This window comes from Urtica dioica, chromosome 8, assembly GCF_054948205.1.
Source record: "Urtica dioica subsp. dioica isolate 48M chromosome 8, U.dioica_male_clone48M_v1_H2, whole genome shotgun sequence".
Taxonomy (NCBI): domain Eukaryota; kingdom Viridiplantae; phylum Streptophyta; class Magnoliopsida; order Rosales; family Urticaceae; genus Urtica; species Urtica dioica.
Genome location: NC_142763.1, coordinates 40,912,303 through 40,935,452, shown reverse-complemented (window position 1 = coordinate 40,935,452; position 23,150 = coordinate 40,912,303). Strand labels below are relative to the sequence as shown.

Below are 23,150 nucleotides of genomic sequence, written 5' to 3'. Positions count from 1 at the left end.
AACTCAGGGTGCTTTAACCCAAGCTTGTTTGGGTAAAGTGGTAATACCACTCTCCTCCCAAGGGTAGGACGCGGGATCGAATCTCGACGGGCGCAATGCCCACATTTAATTATTTCTGAGGTGTGTTTGTGTGGTTCTAGAAATAGATATTTATATTTGTCCAGCCCTTCATATTTGTAAATATCTGCTCTTGTATCTTTGGCTACTTATAAAGCCCTCCCTCAAAAAAAAAAAATACTCAGGGTGCTTTAAAAAATAATAATAATAATAATAATAATAATAGAATTCGTGTTCGCTAAGTTCAATCTAAAACTTTATAGTTTTTTACATTTCAAAATGCAACTCATTTCAAATAGTATTTCGTCTCCTCCTCAATACTTCATCTTTAACACAAAAACAACCATATTCCTTTTTTTTAATATTTTAATAATTTTAACTTCTTAATTATTATATTATAGTTCATATATACTTAATTTAATTTGTATCTTTTGTATCTAATTATACTATATATATTTTTTTACATATTATATAAATTCAAAATGATATATTACGTGACTGTCCAATCAATATAAAGAAAAATAAAATTATAATATAAATACACATTACATATAACATTTAAATATTTGATAAACAATTATAAAATAAAGTGCATCATACTAAAATACTAATTAAAACTTTACATATGAAAAAAAAACTATAAATAATTTATTATTTAGTCTTATTCATGAATATACTTTTTCCACATGATTTATTTGCACTTAAATTTATAATGTATCATGTCTATTGTAGGGGTATAAAAACTCAAATATTAAAATATCATTTCAAATGGGCTTAGGCCCGATTGAAGCCCATAATCAGTTTGAAGACGAGCCCACGAAATCAATTACGGGCCCAATTCACTCTCGGCAGATCGGCCCAAGCCCAGCAACATTTCCCGACTCGGTGAGGGACGCCAGTTCGACCACGTCTTCATGATCCGAAGGATCAGTCAAAGAGCAGACCGCGCCGCAAAGATCAGATCTCGGACAACTACGACCTCGGCGAGGAAAATGGATCGAGGAACACGTGTCTTCGGCCAGAAGGTTCTATCTCGCCTATAAATAGAAGAGGAGAAGACAATTTTCACACATTCGAGCTCCATTTTTTAGTCTTCCAATTAATTCGATATTGTATTCCTACTTACCGTCTTGAGTCCGACATGTTGGGTTCGTCATCTCGTCCATTTGTAACCTTCTCCCAAATAATAAAAATTAATTAATATTCGTATATTGTTATTATTAAATGTTATAAAATTGTTTCTTATACGACGCCTTTCTGAATCCCCTTTGAAACATTTCGTTATTTCATTTTTTATTTTCTATTCGTGATTGTTGATCGATCTGAAAATCGACATCAACAATTTGGCGCCGTCTGTGGGAATTTTCAGAAAGACCAATCTCGGAAGAAACAGTTCGTAAAAAAAAAAAAATTATGTATTCCACTCCGACTCATTATGAATCCGGAGAGGAGATCCCCCAAGGGATCAGGGCAATCCTGGATATGCTGACCAAAAAAATTGATGAGCAAGCCGAGACCAACCGCGCTCTTAATGACCGGTTGAATACTCTCTCGACTCCTCAAAACACCCCGGATCCTCAAGTGGGATCCGGAGATATGACCGCCTCTAAGTCAGCTCGCCAAGCAACCTCGGTTGCGCAAACAAGCCGAGCTATCCCTCCCGGAGTCCGTCTGGATTTCTCTGGGATACAGGTCGCCCGAGGAACAGACCAGTCTCCCGTCACAAGCTTTCAGCTTAGGGGGACTGCTGGCGAGGTCGCGACAGAAGTCACGATCGATCCCTCTGGACTCCCTCCGCCTCCGCCCGGGGGAGCACCGTCCGGGTCTTTCGCGACTGATTCGGGACCTCGCCCTCCAGCGATCTATCAAACATTCACCCCCCAGCGTTTCGGCGGGATGAATCAGACCCGTCATGGCCCGACAAGTGCAACCGCGATCAATCCGGCCCAATCGGGACCTCGCCTCTTTCGTGGTGGCGAACCCAGTATGACCGAACTGGACAGGTTCAAGGAATCTATAACGGCCGAGCTGAGAGCTGTTCGTTCAGAGTTTCATTCTGCGACCAGCTCGGCTCCCGAGATAGATCGCCTCATAGAAGAAACAGGGCGAACTCCTTTCGCCAGAAACATCACTGAAGTGCAACTGGGAGATACCGGAAAGGTTCGCCTCCCACGGTACAATGGCACCTCAAGTCCGAAGGCTTTCATATTGTCCTTCAGAGTCGCAATGCGACGGGTTATGCTCTCTGAGAGAGAATTAGAGGCAGGATACTGCCAACTATTCGCCGAGAGCTTTTTCGGACCCGCCTTGGAATGGTTCTCCAAACTCGAACCAAACTCCATTGATGGTTTCCATAAGCTATTGGCTGCATTCCTGAAACATTATTCAATGTTCGTGGAGGACGACCTGACCATAGCAGACTTATGGGGGATCCAACATAGAGAGAACGAATCTTTGAAGGATTTCATGATCCGTTACAAGGACGTACTCTCGAAAATCTCTAACGTATGCCACGAGTCTGCCATAACCTCTCTAAGGAACGGGTTAAGGCACGATTCGAAGCTGAAACTGGAGATGACTGTTAACCGCCCCCTCACACTAGAGGATGCAATTCATAAGGCCGCAAATTATGCAAAGGCCGAAGAAGAATTTGCTTCCTACGAGAGGCAACGTGCGGCCGAAAAGAAACCACCCTCCAATACTTGGGTGAGGCCCGTAAATAACCCTCGCAGGATTAATCCCCACGACGCCGCACCTCACGCCAAAAAGCAACACGCCCCTCCTAACTACACGTTCAATGTCGGTGATGACATTAAGGAGGGAGGACCCCAAGCAAAGAAATGGACACGGGATCCCAATGCGTATTGCAGTTTCCACAAGGCTAACGGCCACGACACAGTTAACTGCGAGACCATGCGTAAGGCTTTAGCCGAAAAATACGCAAAGGGGGAACTAAAAGACGTTGACCTAGGACCCCCGCCAAAAAAGAAGGTCTTCAATAGCAATAACAGGGGAAGGGGCAACCCCTCCCCCAAGAGAGTGAGACCCGAGGAGGAAGGGGAACCAAACTCCCCGCCGACTGTCGCAAAACACAGAGTTGACTTCATAATGGGCGGCTCAAAGTTTTGCAATGAAACGGTTAACTCCATCAAAACACATCAAAGACGACTGAGTAACCAAACAACCAAAATCAGACTAGAACAAGATGTTCAAATCTCGTTCTCCGAAAAAGAAGCAATTGGGACAACCGAACCGCACGACGACGCACTCGTGATCACGATCGACGTGTCTAATTGTGAGGTTGCAAGAGTTCTAATCGATGGAGGCAGCTCTGTAGATCTTATTTTCAAGGATACCCTGGCAAAGATGGGAATCGATGAAGACGAGATTGAAAGAGAACGAACCCATTTAACAGGTTTTAATGGGTCCACTACTCCATCCTTTGGAACAATCAGGTTGCCCGTAAAAACACATGGAATCGACAAAATAGTAGAGTTTCAAGTACTAGACTGTCCTTCCCCCTACAACATTATCATGGGAAGACCATGGATACATATGATGAGGGCTGTGCCATCAACCTTTCATCAATGTATTCGTTTCCCTACGCCTGAGGGAATAGGAGAGATCCGAGGTAATCAGGCTACCTCCCGCAGTTGCTATCTCACTAGCCACAAACATTGTGCCAAGACAATTAAAGAAGAGCAATATCAATTAATGAACGTGGAGTCGGCCGAGAGCGTTCTCACACTAGAGGACCCCGACTCCCTCGATGCGCCAAGCACTGAGTTAACGGTCCAAGTACAGCTCGATGGCTTCGATCCTTCCAAGTGTGTAGGAATCGGAACTAAGCTTAAAGGTAGCATCAGGCGAGAACTGATCTGTTTCTTAAAACGAAACAAATCCACCTTCGCGTGGTCAACCGAAGATATGCCAGGAATAAGCATCGACGTCACATCTCACCAACTTAACGTCGATCCCAGTTTTAAACCGATAAAACAAAAAAGACGAAAGCTCGGTCCCGACAGGGCACGGGTAGTCAACGACGAAGTCGAAAGACTGCTCAGTGCAGATTCAATCCGCGAAGTGAAATACCCGGATTCGCTGGCAAACACTGTCGTCGTAAAGAAAAAAAATGGGAAATAGAGGGTATGCGTCGATTTCACCGATCTGAATAAAGCATGCCCCAAAGACAGCTTCCCGTTGGCGCACATCGACCAGCTAGTCGAAGCGACCGCGGGGCATAAAATACTCTCATTCATGGACGCATTCTCAGGATATAACCAAATCCTGATGCATTCGGACAACCAAGAAAAAATAGCTTTCATCACCGACCGTGGCACATATTGCTATAAGGTCATGCCTTTTGGACTAAAGAACGCTGGCGCCACCTATCAAAGGTTAGTCAACGAAATGTTCAAGGAAAAGATAGGGAAGACGATGGAAGTGTATATTGACGATATGCTAGTGAAATCCCTAAGGGAGAACGACCACATAAAGCATTTGGAGGAATGTTTCGAGGTATTGAATAAATATGCCATGAAACTCAATTCCACCAAATGTTCGTTCGGAGTATCATCCGGCAAGTTCCTGGGGTATTTAGTTACCCAAAGAGGAATTGAGGCTAACCCGGATCAATTACACGCCTTACGAGAGATGCCTTCGCCCCATAATAGACGCAAAGTCCAAAGGTTGACGGGACGCATCGCTGCCCTCAATCGCTTCATCTCTCGATCAACAGATAAATGTCTCCATTTCTATCGGCTCCTTAAAGGGAATAAGAAGCTTGAATGGGACGACCAATGCGAAGAGGCGTTCAAAAAATTGAAAGAATACCTATCGACACCCCCAATCCTGGCAAAACCCGTTGCATGGGAGCCACTCTATCTCTACGTCGCAGTATCTCAGGCGGCAGTTAGTGGAGTACTCGTCAGGGAAGAGCAGGGGGACCAACGACCAATCTTTTATACAAGCAAGTCGTTAGTCGATGCTGAAACTCGATATCCTATTATGGAAAAACTGGTCTTGGCCGTCGTTTCCGCCGCGCGAAAACTTCGACCATACTTCCAATCTCACACCATAATAGTAATGACGTCACATCCGCTCAGAAGTTTCCTACATAGCCCTAACCAATCAGGAAGATTAACCAAGTGGGCCGTGGAACTGAGTGAATACGATATTGAGTACCGAGTGAAGACATCCGCTAAATCGCAAGTTTTAGCGGATTTCATCATCGAACTCCCGAGGGAAAGTCCCACCTTGACCGAAGTCGAAGGTACCTGGACACTTAAAGTGGACGGGGCATCATCGAAGCAGGGGGCAGGAGTAGGAATACACCTGACCTCCCCTCACGGTGAGACTATAGAACAATCATTTAGGCTCAACTTCGTCGCATCAAACAACGAAGCCGAGTACGAAGCACTAGTCGCCGGACTTAGATTGGCCACTGCAGTTGGATCAAAGAAAGTGGAAGCTTTCTGCGACTCCCAACTCGTAGCAAACCAATACTCCGGGGAATACGAGACTAGGGATGAGCGAATGGAAGCTTACCTAAAAGTCGTAAAAGAACTAACAAAAAACTTTGAAGAATTCTCCCTGACAAGGATCCCTCGAGGCGAGAATACTTCGGCCGACGCATTGGCTGCCCTAGCATCTACCTCGGATCCGGGCCTCAAGAGGATTATACCAGTCGAAACAATCAAACAACCTTCTATTGTCACGACCGTTTCCGCGGTCATAACAATAGAAGGGAGGGATTGGAGAGATGAAATACTACATTACATCACGACTGGTACGGTCCCATCCGATAAGATGGCAAAACGCAAGATCGGGCTGAGAAGCGCGAGATTTTGCATCATAGGTGGAAGCCTGTTTAAAAGAAGCTTCGCAGGACCCTACCTCAAGTGCGTCGGGACAGAGGAATCTAAACGAATCCTGGAAGACGTACACGAAGGGGAATGCGGAAATCACGCAGGCGGACGAGCGCTCGCCATCAAAATAAAGAGGCAAGGCTACTTTTGGCCGACCATGTTGGCAAACTGCGAGGCGCACTCGCGCCGCTGCGATCAATGCCAACGCCATGCCCCCAACATAAAAAGACCCGCGGAAGAATTGTCGTCTATCTCGGCGCCATACCCATTCATGAAATGGTCTATGGATATTGTGGGACCCATGTCGGTCGCCCCTGGCGGGTTAAGATTTCTGTTAATCTTAACAGATTATTTTTCTAAATGGGTGGAAGCTGGTGCCTTCGTCTTGATAAAAGACGTCGACGTCACAGCATTCATCTGGAAAAATATAATCTGTCGGCATGGAACTCCCCACGAGATCATAACAAATAACGGATCACAATTCATATCGAAAAAATTTAGAAAATTTTGCTTCCATAACAACATTGAAGTAAGAATGTCAACACCACGATAACCTCAAGGAAATGGGCACGCGGAAGCAACAAATAAGACCATAGTCGACTCCATAAGGAAAAGGCTCGATGCCAAGAAGGGGCGGTGGGCAAAAGAACTGCCAGGCGTGCTCTGGGCATACCAAACCAGCCCGCGAAGGCCGACAGGGGAAACTCCGTTTTTCCTCATCCATGGAGTCGAATCTGTCATCCCAATCGAGCATCAGGTGCAGACCCTTAGGGTAAAATACGCACCTGAGGATGAGCCAAAAAATGACGAGGCTCTATGCGATGCCTTAGACCTAGTGGAGGAAAAGCGAGATTCAGCCCTATCACGGCTATCCCGATATAGGCAATCCATCGCTAGATTCTACAACAAAGACGTCAGCACAAGAAGATTCGATGTAGGGGACTTGGTCCTCCGAAAAATCTTTCAAAATACTGCCGAGGCAAACGCCGGAAAACTCGAGGCAAAATGAGAAGGCCCCTATAAGGTCACCAGAGTAACCTATCCCGACGTTTATGAACTTGAAACACTCAACGGAATCCCGATTTTAAGATCATGGAACGTCTTGAACCTCAAAAAATATTACTGTTAAAACCAGTAAAAATTGAACTACGTCCGACTTGATCCCTGCATAAGGGTACGTAGGCAGCCTCTTACTACAAAGGCACAGTCCCCCTACCTCTTGAGCCACGGAGATCGCACCTCGGCCAATGACCCCGACCTCGGATTCGGCTAGCAGGGCAAACGCCTCGACTCTGGCGAGAACCGACATCTCGCAGCATCATCGGAGATCGTACCCATGAAGGTCGATCTCGTCCGAAAATATTAAGGGAAACTTTTTAGGTCCACGACAATCTAAAAGACTTTAAATTTTCACCAAATTTGATTATGGACTTCGGCTTCAAATCTACAAGGGAAATGCTTCGGACAGGCGATAGTCCGAACAACTTAAAAGATTTTGAACCACGAACCAATTCGTAACCTCGGCCTATGGGAAACTTTTTAGCTCTTTAGCGATCTAAAAGACTTGGCGAATCATTTGAAACTTCAAGGGAAACATTTTAGGCCAAATACAAGCGACCTAAAAGACAACATATTACACTGTCCTGAGCCGCCTCAGGAGCGAAAAAAAAAAATAGATATTCAGATCGGCAGGACGGACTGAATAAAAGTAAACATCCATGCATTCATAATAGATTTTGGCGAGCTAAAAAACTTGGCAAAATTAAAAAAAAATAAACGAAATTGCATAAAATAATAACGCAAATTCAAATAAAATAGGGGTACCGAAGCCCCCTATGACTGTATCAAAACCAATAAAAACTTCGCCAAAAAATACGGGCCCCAAAAACAAGATAAAACATTTTTTTGAATAAGCAAAAAAAAAAAAAGCTGAGGACTCAGGCTTGGTCGCGGAGTTCGGCCTCGGTATCTTGACGCTCTGGAGTAGGCGTGAACGCCGCCGCCTCTTCATTTCCCTCCGGGATAGAGTTGAGAACCTCGTCAGAACGGCCAAGCATCGAGCCATGTTCGTTGATGACTGAGGCCTCGCCTTCGGTCATAAAGACATCGGTAGGGGAACGGTCGGCATATGGAGTGAACAAGATGTCTTCGACCTCAGGGACGGCGACAGCCGCGTAATCGGCCTCGTACTGAGCAATGCCATCCTCAGTATCCTTCATCTCGGCCGCCCAGTCCGAAATCTCGCCCTTCAAGGCCTCCGAGATCAATTCCTTGTTCCCCCGGCATTGTTCGAGCTTTTTGAGAATGAGGACGGCCTCGACCATCTTCTCTTTCTGCGCACGGTGCTTGAGGATCTGTTCGCGATACTTGAGCGAGGTCGCTTTCTTTGCCGCGTGCACTGCCCGATCTCGTTCCGCCTTCGCCGACCTTTTCATCCGGGCGATCTCCTCCAGAGCATCCTTCAACTCTTTATCTCGTGCCTCGAGATCGGACGCCAGCTTGTTGCTCTCCTTCTCGAAGCCGCTGGAACGAGCCGCCCATCCCTTGATCTTCTCCTTCTTATCATCGATGTCGACGGACAAGAACTGAACTTTGCCACGAAGGCGTTCAATCTTACCGTTCGACCTCTCCAAGAGAGCATCCTTGGCCAGAAGATCGTCCTGGAGGGTGGCGATCTTGTCGTTCATCCCCTGGAGCTCGGCCTGTAAAGATTCCGTCCCCTTCTGAACCTCGGCAAGCTTCTCCTGCTCGACCTTGGCATCACGAAGGCGCTTTTCATAGCGAAAAACACCTCGGTTCAGTTGGGTGGACAGCTGAAATCAACCTATCATTAGTTCGACCGTAACAAAAAATAGTCATTTTTCACAAAGTATAACATATCGGCTATATAAAAAAAATTATTACCCCAGTTATGGCCGAGGCCATCATCCTGTACCAGTCCGCCTCGGCGAGGTCAGGGACCTTTGGGAGCTCCATCCCGGAACACGTCATCTGACGAAGAAGCCCCGCCGAGGAGTAAAGGTCGTCGCACAACAGATGATCCCGAGCGAAGTGGAAGTTGACGACGTGTTTCTTCTTCCGGGTCAGGGCGGAGTCATCTCGGCCCCCAGACCTCGACTTCGAGGAAGACTTGCTTCCTTCGGCGGCGGCTTTGCCCTTTTCCGCCCGAGTCAACTTTGTCGCAGGGACTTCAGGGGCGGTCTCTTCGTCGTCCCTGCCAGCAAGGTCGGGACCCGGACCCCTTTTCTTCTTTTTTTTTGCACCGGGGGCTCCCCCCTCAGGAACCCGGTTCGCCGGCATCTTCCTCTTCTTGGGCGCCCCCCCCCCCCCCCCCCGATCTCGTCCCTCTCGGGGGCTCGACCCTCAGCTCCCTCGGGGACGTCTTCGCCGACTCCAGGGGCTTGAGTTTCCTCGGCCTCGGGAACTTTGGCTCCCTGAATGTCCTTCGGAGCGACCTCGGCCGTCTCGGGTACCTCGTCGGAGGGCACCTGAACAACCGGGATCTCAGTCACCATACGAACTCCGATCACTTTGACCTCAGGATCGTCGACGGGGATAGCCGGGGTCGGGGTCGAAGTCGAGGCGGCGCCTCCCTTCTTCTGCTTCCTCGCCTCGGGGTATTCATATTGTCCCCTACGACTAACAGAATAAAAACTTGATCAAAACAGGATGTATACAATTGACCGTGAGAAAAAGGACGAGATCAAATCAAGCTAACCTTCCTCTAAGTGCTCTGATAATTTTGGTGGAAAAGGCCAAACTTTGGCCGAAATGAATCTGAATGGGGTGAAGCTCGACCACTCTACTTCGCCCAACTGCAGCAACGTTAATTTCTCGGCGAACTCCACTCCTTGGGATGGCGCTTTGATTTTTTCTATATAAAAAAAAATGAAGATGAAAATGATTAAGTAAATCTCATTGTGAAGAATATAAATGCGGGCGAACTAAAATTTATGCATACTCGGCGAGCTCGCCCATTTTGACGAGAAAGAACGAGCTCGGTCCCCGAGTGAATGCTCATTCACGGCGAAGTAAAAATATCGCCTCCCCCAAAATTTGTCCTTCGAGGGTAGACCCGAGATCACACCCTTGCCCGCGGCTTTCGAGAGGTAGAAACACTTCGGATCGTGTTTCGAGTTCACCTTGACCACACACAGACAGACTAAATCCATCAAAGTGAGTTCGATCTTCTCCTCGTAGGCCACAACTATCAGACCTATTATCATTCTAACAAAAATCGGACACATCTGGGGAATGGTCAACCCTAAAGTCTGGGCGAAGTCGAATAGGAGAGGATGAATGGGAAATCTTAAACCACATTTCTCCATCCATATTTCATATATACAACAATAACCCTCCACTACGGTGTCGGCTGTAGCTCCATGAGGAGGAAGAATGATATTAATTTCCGGGGAAATCTGATACTTTTCGCGGATTCTCCTGAGGTCGGTCGAGGTCACGGCAGAAGGTAACAGTATATCTTCATTCCCTAGAGGTTGAGACCCTGATGGACGAAGTCCTGATCCCGACATTCTAAAACTATGGCTTTAAGGGCGAAGTGTCTAAAAGTTATGAACTTTCGTGAGTTCGTTGGTCGAACTAAGAATAAGAAGCGGTCTAAGTCTAACCAAAATCGAAGAACTTAGAGAGAATTTAAAGGGTAGAGAGAGAAACTCAGAAAAGAAAGTTACCTTTTAACCGCGGATGACGAGAATATAAATGAGAAGAAGTGACTCTTCGGCACGCTTATTTATATGTTTCATTATTACCCGAAATCCCGAAAAAATATAATGATTTCGGAAATCAAATCAAATCAAATCTAAGATATTTCGCTCGATATCTGCAAAGATAACAGATTCCTCGACTCTTCGACTTCGACCTATGAAATACAGTTAGGTCACGACACGTGTGAAAAGAACGCGCTCTCATACGATGCCACGTGATTCCAAATCTTCGATCTTCCCCCTTTTTATTCGGAACACTTCGAATTCCCCGCGTTAAATATTTCCAAAATATTCGAAATATTTTCAAAATATTTGGGGGCTAATTGTGGGGGTATAAAAACTCAAATATTAAAATATCATTTCAAATGGGCTTAGGCCCGATTGAAGCCCATATTCAGTTTGAAGACCAGCCCACGAAATCAATTACGGGCCCAATTCACTCTCGGCAGATCGGCCCAAGCCCCGCAACATTTTCCGACTCGGTGAGGGACGCCAGTTCGACCACGTCTTCATGATCCGAAGGATCAGTCAAAGAGCAGACCGCGCCGCGAAGATCGGATCTCGGACGACTACGACCTCGGCGAGGAAAATGGATCGAGGAACACGTGTCTTCGGCCAGAAGGTTCTATCTCGCCTATAAATAGAAGAGGATAGGACAATTTTCACACATTCGAGCTCCATTTTTTAGTCTTCCAATTAATTCGATATTGTATTCCTACTTACCGTCTTGAGTCCGACCTGTTGGGTTCGTCATCTCGTCCATTTGTAACCTTCTCCCAAATAATAAAAATTAATTAATATTCGTATATTGTTATTATTTACTGTTATAAAATTGTTTCTTATACGACGCCTTTCTGAACCCCCTTTGAAATATTTCGTTATTTCATTTTTTATTTTCTATTCGTGATTGTTGATCGATCTGAAAATCGACATCAACATCTATTATATTGTTTACACTTGACTTTGTAATGTATAATATTTAACAATTTATTTTTTAAGGTTTTAATTCATATATATGTCATGTAATTTAATGACTACTTTTGAGTTTGGATAGATGCTCAGACCAAACTAGAATAACATAAAATGATTTTGTGATGAACTATTATAATTACATAATATATAATAAGTTTTTGAATCGTTTTGTAATTAATTAAGTTATTTAAATATTATTAAAATTTCACTCTAAAATAGAGTGGAATAAATAGTGAAAATTTATTTTAGAGTTTTTTATTCATTCATTTATAATAGAGGGAAAAATGAAATTGGCTTGAAGCATATCTAATATAACTAGTTTTAGCAATGAGCTACGCGCTAATGATTTTAGGATATTATAAATGATAATAGCAAGTAAAATTTGTAAATGTTAACTTGTGTTATCAAGCTTCTTAAACAACGTGCACTAAAAAAACCAACAATTAAGGAAAAAAAACCCTTAATAATCATGAATAAATAATAAAATGTAAAAAATTTACTTTGTACATTGGTCAGACTTTCATGGTTAAATAAAACTTGCATTCGCTTTCAATGAAATATGGAGACACATATAAGATGAAGGTAAATATATATCAAAGAGAAAAAGAAAGAGAATTTAATAAATAAAATATAAAACTATTTAAAGATATATATATATATATATATATATATATAATAACATATACTCAAAATAATGTATGTTATTGATATAGTATAATATAGTATTAGTAATTATTATTATAAAATACATAAAAAAAAATTATACAAAATATATTGATAGAGAGGAGGAGAAAAAAAATAATATACATAAAAAAATTATACAAAATATATTGATGAGAGAGAAAAAAAATTAAAGGTAATTTAAAGGTAATAAAAATAAAAAATAAAGGTCGGAAAAAAAAAAATAAAGACCGAAAAAAAATTAAGGACGTCACGTGTCATCGCTTAACGATAGTACGTGGCGACCTGAGGAGAAAAGTGAGAGAGGAGTTGGGATTATTATCTATGGTATAGATTTTGTCGCATCTCACTAGTCTATGAATCCAAACCACAAAGACCCGAAGGTCCTTTGTCATTTCCACGTCTCTTCTCTCACTTTTGGCTTTTTATTTTTATTTGTTTAATAAGGCCCCACACGCTTATTATCTGAGAATAAAAATAAAAATAAAACCCAATAATAATAAAAGACGGACCTTTTTTTTTTTTTTTTTGAATAGTTTTCTTTGGCTTATTATTTAGCACCAAGTTTATTAGTACCTTATGCCTTTGTTGGTGACTCCCAAATCTCTCTTCCTTCAAAAACCCATCATTTATTTTCCCGACTCTTTCTTTTAGCTGAGATAATATTATAATTATATTTATTCTTATCAAAGTCGAGAGCTTTGTTTTCAATGGAGGAAGATAGTTGGAGCTTTGGCCTCTCTTCTGCTTCGTCGAGAAGTTACCAGTCCACGCTCAAGTCTCACCCTGGTAATTCAATAAAATCCTAATCTTTCTCTCTCTGTCTGTCTATCTTAAAGGGACTAATGATTTGGGTTTTCTCTTGATCAGATTTCTTCATCGAGATCGACGACTTTGATGGAGATGAAGATTTGAGGTTGGACTTTCCATGCCCGTACTGTTCCGAGGATTTTGACTTGCTTGGCCTTTGCTGCCACATCGATGAAGAGCACGCTTCGGAGTCAAATTCTGGGGTTTGTTCTTCTCGTAAACCTTGTTTTTCGTCTTCGATTGAAATTTCGATGCGTTAAGTAGTGACAATTAGTGAGAAAGCTCGTAGCTTGCGGAGATTTAGGAAGTGGGTATTGTTTTTTTTCATCGGATTCCAAACAATTTTTTTGATTTTGGACTTTCTTTCTTTGATTTAAATATCGTAGACATATCATGTGGGTTTTTGTTCGTTTAGTTTTTAGCGAAAAAAATAAAGTGTGTTGTCTCTGAACATCTTTTAGCCCACGAGGCCACGAGTTACTTTTGCACAATCAAAATTAGAAAGGCTTATTAAAAGTTAAAAACAAAAACAAAAAGATGGTTAAATGTCGATAGAGAGAGAATGAATAAAAATTGGAAAAGCTTGTTATGCTTTTTCCTTTACTATTTGGCGTTTGTGTAATGAAAGTCATGGCTCATGGGCAATAGAAATTTTTTTTTTCCCTCATAACTTTGGCCTTCCATGGGATGAATCAACCTTTCATTGCTTATGAATTTAAGTGACACCAATTCCAGGTATGCCCTGTTTGTGCAACTACGAGAATTGGGACGAACATGGTTTGTCACATCACGACCCAGCACGTCAACTCTTCTAAGATATCCTTTTTTTTATATTTAGTTTCTTTCCTTACATTTTTTCTTTACATCAAAGCTTATTTGGTGGATTCCTTGACTTTAGTAAGACCACGGTCATCAGAAATCGAAACCCCAGAAGGACGAGTTTTTCTCGAACCTTTCGTTGTCGAGAAAAGAGTTGCAAGACGAGCCGTACCGGTCCATTTTCGGATCGGTGGCCCCGGTTTCGACCTCCATGAAATCGATCGACCCATTGTTGTCGTTCCTTCATAACACTCCCAGACACAAGCCATACATTAACTCACACCTCGCTTCTTCTTCTGAAGTTGGTAGTTTAGAAGAAGAAGAAGAAGAAGAAGAAGAAGAAGAAGAAGAAGAAGATGGAGAAGAAGAAGTAGAAATCTCTGAGCATAAATCTCTAGAAAGGTAAAAAAGAAATGAACTTGCCGATAAAAAATGGTTGTTTTTTAAAAAAAATTATTATTATTATTGTTTTCAATTGGGTTTTGGTTTTTTGCAGCAGAGATAATAGCTCGCCTCCATTGTCGGACAAGGACCAAGAAGAGAAAGCTGAGAGGTGCAAGTTTGTGCAGGGACTAGTATGGTCAACAATCTTTGGGGATGATTGACTTATGAATATGAGGAAAAATGTCAGCTAGTCCCCTTTGTTGTGTGTTTTTGGAATTTGCTGATATCTTAACAAAACTAGGGTTTAGATGTAGGAATTCAATGTATAAACTGTTATGTTATCAATATTATAATATATGTATGTAAGCCAGGAAGAAAAACAATAGTAAGTCTGTATTTTCCAAGCTTTGGTTATAAGCTTTTATATTTATTCAAAGGAAATCTTTGGAGATCCTTTTTGTTGAATACTTTCTGTTAGTTGGTGGTACACTATAATAATAAAATAGTCGACTGTTTAGGGCAGTTAATGGTACTTTTATTTCTAAGAGTTAACAGATGTTGGACATAATCATTTAGAATAAGATGAAATAATTATTTGTCTTTCCGTGAGAGTTTTGGTCTCTATTATCTACTTATTTTTTTCTGTTTCTTCTTTTACCTTGAAGGTTTTAATTAGAACAACATCACTAAAATATGTACTAGCAAGTAATCTAACTTAATAAGCTAATTTAAGAGTCAGATTCGCAATATCCAGCCACATTTAGTTGAATATACCTTTTCTGAGTAATAGCATGATGTTGTGATAAAAAGTGCAAATACGCTATTTTTCCAAGCTTTTACCACTATTCATAACAATCCTTGAAAGGGCTACTTTTGGATGCATATAGGCTGATGAGATTTCGAGCAAAAAAAAAGTATGCTGATGAGATTGATCGTAAACAGAAGTGTTTGCCTGCCTTTCTATCGTAATGTACTAATTAAGGTAATAAAACCATACAGTTAGACCCTGAGAGAGAGAGAGAGTGTATTGCTCTTCAATTCAAAAGTTTCATCACGTAATGAGTGGGTGTGGCCTCAGCTTCCTCACAAGCCACTTCCTTCTGAGCTTCACATCCAAAGCCATGAAAGTGTTGGCCTTGTTTTTATCCAAAAGAAGATCGCACGCGTCCAACACAGACTCACCGTCCATGTCAGGCAAAGCCTACACTGCTTTAACTACGCTCTTGATCGGCACCGCCGTGATCTCCTCGTCTTCTCCGAACCAGAGAGACTCCCGAAGTCAACCTTCTTTTGAGGCCTTGAGACCTCTCCTTCGTCCAAATCTTGATCGCACGAGCCAGAGAGAGACTCGAATTCAGGCTTCTGTTTCTTCTTCTGAAGCATTGAATCCTCTCCTTCTTTCTCGTCCGGATTCGGGTCGCAAATCTTGTGCAAGTCTTTGAAATAAGGGCTGGGATGGTTCCGGATTTGTCGTGCGTCCTGTATCGCGAAAGAAAAATAGATGGAAAGGAAAATGAGAGGTCACTTAAGTAAAGGGAAATGCGTTGAAATGGTTTTTTTTTCTTTCTTTTTTTACCAATTAGAGAAGTTTTAGTTTGTGCTCATTTTCATCTCACTTTTCTATTACTGTAACTTCAGGTAAAAAAAAAAAAAAAAAAAAGACTCAGTTACCCTCATGAAATCTCGCCAGACAGAAACGGAAGCTGTGACCCTCTGGCTGGAATCGTCCCAAGAGAAGCCGTCAAACTCGAGCAGCTTCTTGGTGAGGTTGTATTGCCTCTTCATCATCTTGTACCGATTCTTGACCTTTTCAAAGGTTTCAGGGCAATCAACGAACTCGTACCTCCCCCTCAGAGATCGGAAGATATCCTGCCATGCTTTCTCACTAAGTCTCCATCAACCATCTCTCCCGTCTCGACCTCTCTCAGTATTAGAAGCACGAACCACCGCTCCATCTCATCATACCAATGAACCTCGTGCCGATATTTCTACCTGCGCTCATAAAATGCTTCATCGCGGATCTCCTCCTCCGACTCCTCCTTGTGGTCATCATGAAGAGCGAGCGATGATGATTCCTCGTCTAGTTTTGATATCAACATTACGATCATCGCTTAGTTTTTCTATTACACAATGCAGCAGCGAGTAATAAAACAACACATTTGAGACCTCTTTCTTTACCTGTCTTCTCTGGGATTTTTGGTACATATTCATATAGAGAACACAGATCATTGTAGTAAGGAATGATCTTGGTTCGGAATGGACGAGCATCTCGGTATTCCTGAAAATGAATTCAAAATAGAAAGTTCATATATCAGTTCTTGTAACTGATCTATCAGAACTAGTTGAAGTTTATCATAATTAAACCTAACATAAGAAATAGAAATAAAATCTGAAACCCTTCCTCTATTTCCCGCACTGAAACCCCAAACTCACCTTGCATAATTATTAAATTTTATCAAAATTATGACAGAAATGTATGGCAGATTTACTACACATAATTACAAACGAAGGCAAAAAGTCTAGTTTTCGTGAAGTTCAAATAGTGAGCCCTCTTTGTGAATAAAGACCCCTTAAAATGTATTCTCAATCAAAACAAATATATGTAATGAAAGTGGGAGGAGAAGAAAAACCTTGATGTATTCATCCCAGACATGATCTTCAGCGACGACCATATGCTTAGTCTCATCCCAAGTAAAGCCGGTCTGGTCCAACAAATTCTTGACCAGACCTGTACCAGGCCCTGAGAGTCCTTCGGCGCCTCTTGAACGAATCTCTTGAGCACTGAACATCAAACCTACTGTTGAACTTGCATTCCATATCTGCCTAAGCCCACCAGTCGAACGACTGGTCGTTCTGTTCCTTGACTTTATCCAACATCAAATCGACAAAGTAACCGTCCTTTTCCGGAGTCCAAGCAGCTCTCGATTCGCCACTAAAAATAAAAGGAAGACTGTTACGTTACCGCCAAATACTGTTATATTTAACGATAGGAATATAGCGAATAAATATTTTTTAAAAGATTATTCCTATTTTATGACTTCTATAATGATTTTGGACCAAAATCAAATAAGTCTATTATTATTCAAAACTATGACTACCTATTTTCTTTATGTACAAAAATAACCCCACTTTTATTGACATTTTCTTTTATTTTTTATTTTAGTATTTGACTTCTATTACTTTTTAATTGGGATTATTTTTTATTGTATTATGATTTATTATCAATACACACCGTGGTTTATTGACTTTAATATCAATAAATACTGTGATTTATTGACTATAATGTCAATAACAACCTCATTTTTATTGACTTTAATGTCAATAAATACTGTGATTTATTAACAATCGCGCTTTGCTAAGGTTTGTGATCTATTAACTGACATTCATATTCTTAATATAGGTTTGATTCTGAGCATACATGTTCCGTAGAGTCTAGAAAGAATCCAAAAGCCGCGGCGCTATTCACAGGAGATGTTGTGAAACACAAGTTTGTGGATCCTCGTCAAATGAATTGTAAACCGAAAGAAATCCTTGGTTACATGGAGACAGATTATGTGTTTGTATGACGTATAAGAAGGCTTGGAGAGCAAAAGAAAAGGTCCTTGGGTTGTTATACGGAACTGACACTGAGTCGTACGCATTTCTGCCCACCTTAAAGTATATGATTGAGACAAAAAAATTCAGGGTCTGTTATGGAGCTTACTGCTAACCGTGAACGCAAATTTGTAAATTTTGTTATGTCTCTTAGTCCCTTCATAAGAGGATGGAAGTTTTGTCGGCCTATCATCATTATCGACGCTACGTTATTGAAGAACTATCATCGTGGAACTTTGTTTACAGCGGTAGCGATGGATGCAAATGAACAATGTTTTCCCCTCGCCTTCGGTGTTGGAGACTCTGAATCGATTGAGCCATGGTTGAATTTTTTGAGCACGTTAAAGGCAGCGATAGGGGAGAGGCCACGTCAGGTCATTGTATCCGACAGGAACAATTGAATATGTAATGTTGTGGCAAAGGTTTTTCCAAATTCGGCACATGGGTATTACGCGCATCATCTTCTTGGCAACGTGAAGAACAATTTCAAGGGTCTCACCAAGAGTTTCAACTGGAAGTTTTATGGTGCAGCAAAGGCATATAATCGTATGGAATTTGAAAAGTATATGTGCATGATCGACCGGGAAAATATTGAAATTCGACAATACCTTGAGAATGAAGTGAGACATGAAAAATGGGCTCGTTGCTACATTACCAATACAAGGTACTCAATCATGACCTCAAACAATGCCGAGTCTATGAATGCAATGGACTCCAAAGCTAGAGATTTTCCAATTTCGAAGTTGATTGATTGGTTGAGAAAGAGAATGCAAAAGTGGTTCTATGACCAAAGAGAATTAGCAACGGCTTCAACGAAGGTGCTTACTCCAAAATTTCAAAAGCGAATGGATGACTTTCGTGCTCTTTCTACTTTAATGCTGGTAAGTTCTATACTAATGTAATATGCTTTTTCTCAAAATTATTTTTCAATAACTCACTGTGAATTTTTATTGACATTAATACCAATAATTTCCAGTGTTTATTGACATTAATATGAATAAAAAAAACAGGAATTAATTATTTTTTCAAGAACTCACTGTGACTTTTTATTGACATTAATACCAATAAGTTCCAATGTTTATTGACATTAGTATGAATAAAAAAAGAACAGGAATTAATTATTTTTCAAGAACTCACTGTGACTTTTGATTGACATTAATACCAATAAGTTTCAATGCTTATTGACATTAATGTCACATTACTGTTCCAGAACTCACTGTGAATACTTATTCATTGTAGGTGAGACCTTCTTCTGTTTTCGAGTTTGAGGTTTTAGAATTTCAAATAGTTTTGTATGCGCTCATGCGATTGCGGCATGTCATATTCATAACCTTCCACCTGTGGACTTTTGTTCTGCCTATTATACCACCGAGTACTGGAAATGGTGTTATTTAGGTTTCATCCACCCCCATGGCAGTGCTAAAGCATGGGATATTCCTGTTGAAGTTAAACAAATCAAATTACTTCATCCTCACTTCGACAGCCGTCCGGCAGGTAGACCTAAGAAGAGAAGGATACTATCCCAAGGTGAAGTGCCTAGTGGGCGTAAATGTAGCAGGTGCGGCAAAGAAGGACACAATAGAAAGACATGTGACGATCATGTTCCTTCATCTCAGAGAAGCAGTCGTTGAATAAGTTTTAATTTTGTAATTCTAAATATGATGTAATACTTTATAATTATGGATGTCGACTTTTGTGAATATAAAATTCTTCTACTTCTCTTAAAATCAACAGTTTTATTGACAATGATGTCAATAATACTTCAGTTTTATTGACAATGATGTCAATAAAATGCCAGTTTAATTGAAAATGATGTCAATAAAACTGAGGTTTTATTGATTGACAATGATGTCAATAAAACTGAGGTTTTATTGATATTGACAATGATGTCAATAAAATCTAAGTTTTATTGACAATGATGTCAATAAAACCTCAGTTTTATTGACAATGAGGTTTTATTGACAATGATCTCAATAAAACCTCGGTAACTACCATACCTGAACACATCAGTAAATATAATCTCAATAAACCTCAGTAAGTATCAGAATAACATACCCTAAAGACATTAAATACTGTACCTGAACACATCTCATAATACAACACACAAAAGATTACCCACATGTAACTACCATACCTGTTCAGTCAAATCCTACCTAATATCATAGTTATGGGATAGTAAAATAAAAACATACATATCAATGTCAGCTAATACAACACATCACACTGTTGGAATTGATCGAGGGTTTAAGAAAAAGTTTAACGCTTCGGTAAGCGGCGGAATTTCAAAAATTTTCTTTTTCAAGTAAAACAGTTTTTACTAACCTAGACAAAGAGCAAGCACATGTAAATAAAACTAATATGAGCATTAAAAGATTACTAACCTTTTAGAAGCTTGAACGTTGAGAAGCTTTTGGAAAAGGTTGCAACGTTCGTCTCCCTCGCAGCACGTCTCTCTTTCTTTCCTCACTAACTCGAGCAACCACGAAAGTTTCTATCACTAAATCACTCAAGATAAAAAGAAATTAGTGTGTGGGCACTTTTAAACACTACGACTTAAGAACGAGTCTTGAAGTCGAAGAGCTAAACACTAGATCAAATGAGGACCTAGGTGCCAAAACAATAAAAACGAAATTGAATAGAGAGAGAGAGAGAGGAGGGGCGGCCAAGTCTAGAGAGAGAAGCTCTCAATCTCTAAAACTTTGGATGAATGAAATGTGTGGAATGAGGCTCCTATTTATAGGAGATGTCTCACCTTCAATAAGGTAGTTTCCTCTTCTATAGAATATCACATATTCATGAGCCAATTTCCCTTTTCCTTCATAGAGTCACACGGCCAAGACTTGCCAAGCAAGTCCTTGGATTTGTTTCCTCTTTTATTTGCTTCTCCCTTGACCCATATGGCCGAATTCCCTCTTGCCTCTTTGAGGAAATTTGTTTCCTCTTTTTCTTTTGGCAAGTATCTTGATACATTTATGCACAAAATATTCTCACTTTCTCTTGGGTAATAGGCGCCCATATTGTCTCTAGAAAAGGCTTCTAGAAGCTTTTCCATTTATTCATGACAACATGAAAAAGGCCCATTAAGAATTTTCAATAAAATTCTTATGAAATGAAATTAATCCACAAGGCACAATAAATCTAATTTTGGCCGAGTGATGCATGTCATCAAATGACCATGTCAAAAATTTATTGACATTCATTTCATCCTATGTCTCAAAAGACAAAAATACCATTTTGACAATTTTCGTAAAACTTGTCTCGTTTTTGTTTTGCCTTAGCTTCTAGTTTAACTATTCCTACTCGATGTGATTCGTGATAGTGACCTCATGGACCCAAATGAACAAAGATTGAGCTAAACACTTGGACTCAAAAGTTCACAAACCTTTTCCAAGTTTAGCTTAATGTCAACTGACTCCACTAAAGAGTTGACACTGAAAATCTCTCGGTTCAAATGAATTTATTTTCTACTAAAAAATTCAACCAAATTATGATGAGCGGATCCACTGAATATTATCAGTGTTTACCCTTCATGAATATCATCAGCTAGTCGGGATTTACGAAATTACCATTTTACCCTTCTAGCTGTTATTTCCTCAACTCCTTTGTCGCTTGTGAATAAGTTAGAAACAATGTATTGACGAGGAGCTAACAAGTCACATTGTTTCATCCAAAAGAGTCAAGACTCAATTTGGACACTGGCCAGTTCATTTATTCACACTCCAAGGAACAAAGCATGAAGTGATATACATTGCATTTCAGCAATCTTGTACATAGGGATGACATTTTTACCCGAAACCCGTTAGCCCGTCCGTTACCCGGTCTTAACGGGTCGGGTAATACCCATTCAAAATGAGTTAACGGGATAACGGGTATTACCCGTTAGTATTTTAGCGGGTACGAGTCGGGTAGCGAAAATGTTAAACCCGCCCCGTTAACCCGCTAACCCGCCCGTTAATTATTTTTATGGAAAAAAACTAGATATTTTTTTTTAAGAAAACATTAGATTATATCATAATGAGTAGGTTGTTGTTTTGATTCTTATTAAAAATTATTTTTTTATTTTTTTTAAACGGGTTAATGGGTTAGCGGGTGCTCAATTTTGGCACCCGTCACCCGGCGGGTATACCCGTTACCCGCCCCGTTGGGAAAACCGGGTTAACGGGTACGGGTTAACGGGTATTTTAATAGGCGGGTACGGGTACCGGTATTGGTGTACCCGCTAAAACCCGTACCCGTTGCCATTCCTACTTGTACATGAATTTCATATCTATGAGAACTTCACAAAGTTAATCATAACATCTTCACAACTTAGTACTTCACCAATAGGCCCTGTTCGGAATCACATAGTGAGTCCGAACTCTGACTTTCTCAAATGAGAATACGTAAGCTGTGAAATTGCATGTCTCATTTCAGGATTAAGGTAAGCATGATGCAATTCATATGTAGTGACTTCGAGACATAAGAGGTTAAATAGTTTATTCTTACCTTGTCTCTAGAAGTGCACTGGTCAATTCAGTACCTTCGGAAGATACCTAGAAGAACTATAGAGTCTCCAACTCTCAATGCCCCATAACCAGACATCATATATTCTCCTAACAATCGTATTGAGGTCAATAGTCCTTTGACCCTTAGATTGCAAATATATCGTTTTAAGCAAACTACGAAGAGTTTGTTCATGCAAATCTACATTTTTCTCTTCGTAAGTTGTTTAGTTTGTTTATGGACTAAAGACTAGTGTTTTATCATAAAGCTTCAAACAGACAAAGAAGAATGAATGAACGTTTCAACTTTTTATTAATGAATAAGCAATTACAAGCAAGAGTCTTCGTGAGACTTTATTACATCAAATGTACAAAATAAAGACTACAACTCTTCTTGTGGGCACCATTGACAACACACACATCATTGTCGGACATGCATCTATTCTCTTGCTTCAAACTGCCGTGCCTATAAAGATCGATCACTAGCTTTTGGTGGTACATGGCCATGTTGTCTTGCTTCAAATCCGTCAATGGAAGCCTGTGCATCAAGAACTCTGCGGTCTTAATGACAAACATCCCGCAGTCTCCGCTGTCTTCATAAAACACAATATTAAATTAACAAATAATCACTAACCTTTTGTTTTTTATCGGATGACTTTGTGATTCTAGGCTTCGCCGATGGATTTTTATGACGAAATCGTCAAAGGAATCATCTTCGGATACCACATTGGTATCTATCTTTGATCGCTTGGCCGGAGACT

At 40.8% G+C, this 23,150-nt stretch overlaps 4 protein-coding genes across 6 annotated transcripts; 3 read left to right on the top strand and 1 right to left on the bottom strand.

Annotated features, from left to right (window-relative positions):
• The first annotated feature begins 1,539 nt into the window (after positions 1-1,539).
• On the top strand, positions 1,540-6,933 carry LOC149389828 (uncharacterized). Its single transcript, XM_089622733.1, has 3 exons — positions 1,540-4,036; positions 4,523-6,298; positions 6,485-6,933. Exons 1-3 carry the CDS (start codon positions 1,540-1,542, stop codon positions 6,931-6,933), a joined length of 4,722 nt encoding a protein of 1,573 aa, XP_089478859.1.
• Positions 6,934-12,863: 5,930 nt separating this feature from the next.
• LOC149389827 (protein DEHYDRATION-INDUCED 19 homolog 3-like) lies at positions 12,864-14,779 on the top strand. Of its 2 annotated transcripts, none has more exons than XM_089624409.1 (5): positions 12,864-13,090; positions 13,172-13,314; positions 13,847-13,927; positions 14,019-14,332; positions 14,430-14,779. In XM_089624409.1, exons 1-5 carry the CDS (start codon positions 13,012-13,014, stop codon positions 14,533-14,535), a joined length of 723 nt encoding a protein of 240 aa, XP_089480535.1. In that variant the 5' UTR covers positions 12,864-13,011; the 3' UTR covers positions 14,536-14,779. The 2 variants fall into 2 exon arrangements, with proteins under 2 accessions (XP_089480535.1, XP_089480534.1); XM_089624408.1 differs by having other exon boundaries at positions 14,427-14,779.
• Positions 14,780-15,264: 485 nt separating this feature from the next.
• Positions 15,265-17,238, bottom strand: LOC149389826 (uncharacterized). Of its 2 annotated transcripts, none has more exons than XM_089624255.1 (4): positions 16,945-17,238; positions 16,493-16,592; positions 15,986-16,394; positions 15,265-15,793 (listed from the first exon to the last, which is right to left on the bottom strand). In XM_089624255.1, exons 3-4 carry the CDS (start codon positions 16,100-16,102, stop codon positions 15,530-15,532), a joined length of 381 nt encoding a protein of 126 aa, XP_089480381.1. In that variant the 5' UTR covers positions 16,103-16,394; positions 16,493-16,592; positions 16,945-17,238; the 3' UTR covers positions 15,265-15,529. Both variants share the same exon structure in this region, with proteins under 2 accessions (XP_089480381.1, XP_089480382.1).
• A 924-nt stretch (positions 17,239-18,162) lies between these two features.
• LOC149389825 (uncharacterized) lies at positions 18,163-19,539 on the top strand. Its single transcript, XM_089622732.1, has 4 exons — positions 18,163-18,282; positions 18,331-18,789; positions 19,148-19,221; positions 19,326-19,539. Exons 1-4 carry the CDS (start codon positions 18,163-18,165, stop codon positions 19,537-19,539), a joined length of 867 nt encoding a protein of 288 aa, XP_089478858.1.
• The last annotated feature ends 3,611 nt before the right edge of the window (positions 19,540-23,150 follow it).

What these genes read in the sequence shown, in the direction of transcription:
- LOC149389825 (XM_089622732.1), top strand. Translation starts at nt 18,163, where the DNA reads ATGGATGCAAATGAACAATGTTTTCCCCTCGCCTTCGGTGTTGGAGAC. An exon ending in TAGGGGAGAGGCCACGTCAG is followed by an intron (nt 18,283 to 18,330) that starts GTCATTGTATCC and finishes GTTGTGGCAAAG; the next exon opens with GTTTTTCCAAATTCGGCACA. An exon ending in TATGCGCTCATGCGATTGCG is followed by an intron (nt 19,222 to 19,325) that starts GCATGTCATATT and finishes CCCCCATGGCAG; the next exon opens with TGCTAAAGCATGGGATATTC.
- LOC149389826 (XM_089624255.1), bottom strand. Translation starts at nt 16,102, where the DNA reads ATGATGAAGAGGCAATACAACCTCACCAAGAAGCTGCTCGAGTTTGAC. An exon ending in TCTGGCGAGATTTCATGAGG is followed by an intron (nt 15,794 to 15,985) that starts GTAACTGAGTCT and finishes TTCGCGATACAG; the next exon opens with GACGCACGACAAATCCGGAA.
- LOC149389828 (XM_089622733.1), top strand. Translation starts at nt 1,540, where the DNA reads ATGCTGACCAAAAAAATTGATGAGCAAGCCGAGACCAACCGCGCTCTT. An exon ending in CCAACTTAACGTCGATCCCA is followed by an intron (nt 4,037 to 4,522) that starts GTTTTAAACCGA and finishes ACGATATGCTAG; the next exon opens with TGAAATCCCTAAGGGAGAAC. An exon ending in TTCTAAATGGGTGGAAGCTG is followed by an intron (nt 6,299 to 6,484) that starts GTGCCTTCGTCT and finishes GATAACCTCAAG; the next exon opens with GAAATGGGCACGCGGAAGCA.
- LOC149389827 (XM_089624408.1), top strand. Translation starts at nt 13,012, where the DNA reads ATGGAGGAAGATAGTTGGAGCTTTGGCCTCTCTTCTGCTTCGTCGAGA. An exon ending in CACGCTCAAGTCTCACCCTG is followed by an intron (nt 13,091 to 13,171) that starts GTAATTCAATAA and finishes TCTCTTGATCAG; the next exon opens with ATTTCTTCATCGAGATCGAC. An exon ending in CTTCGGAGTCAAATTCTGGG is followed by an intron (nt 13,315 to 13,846) that starts GTTTGTTCTTCT and finishes CACCAATTCCAG; the next exon opens with GTATGCCCTGTTTGTGCAAC.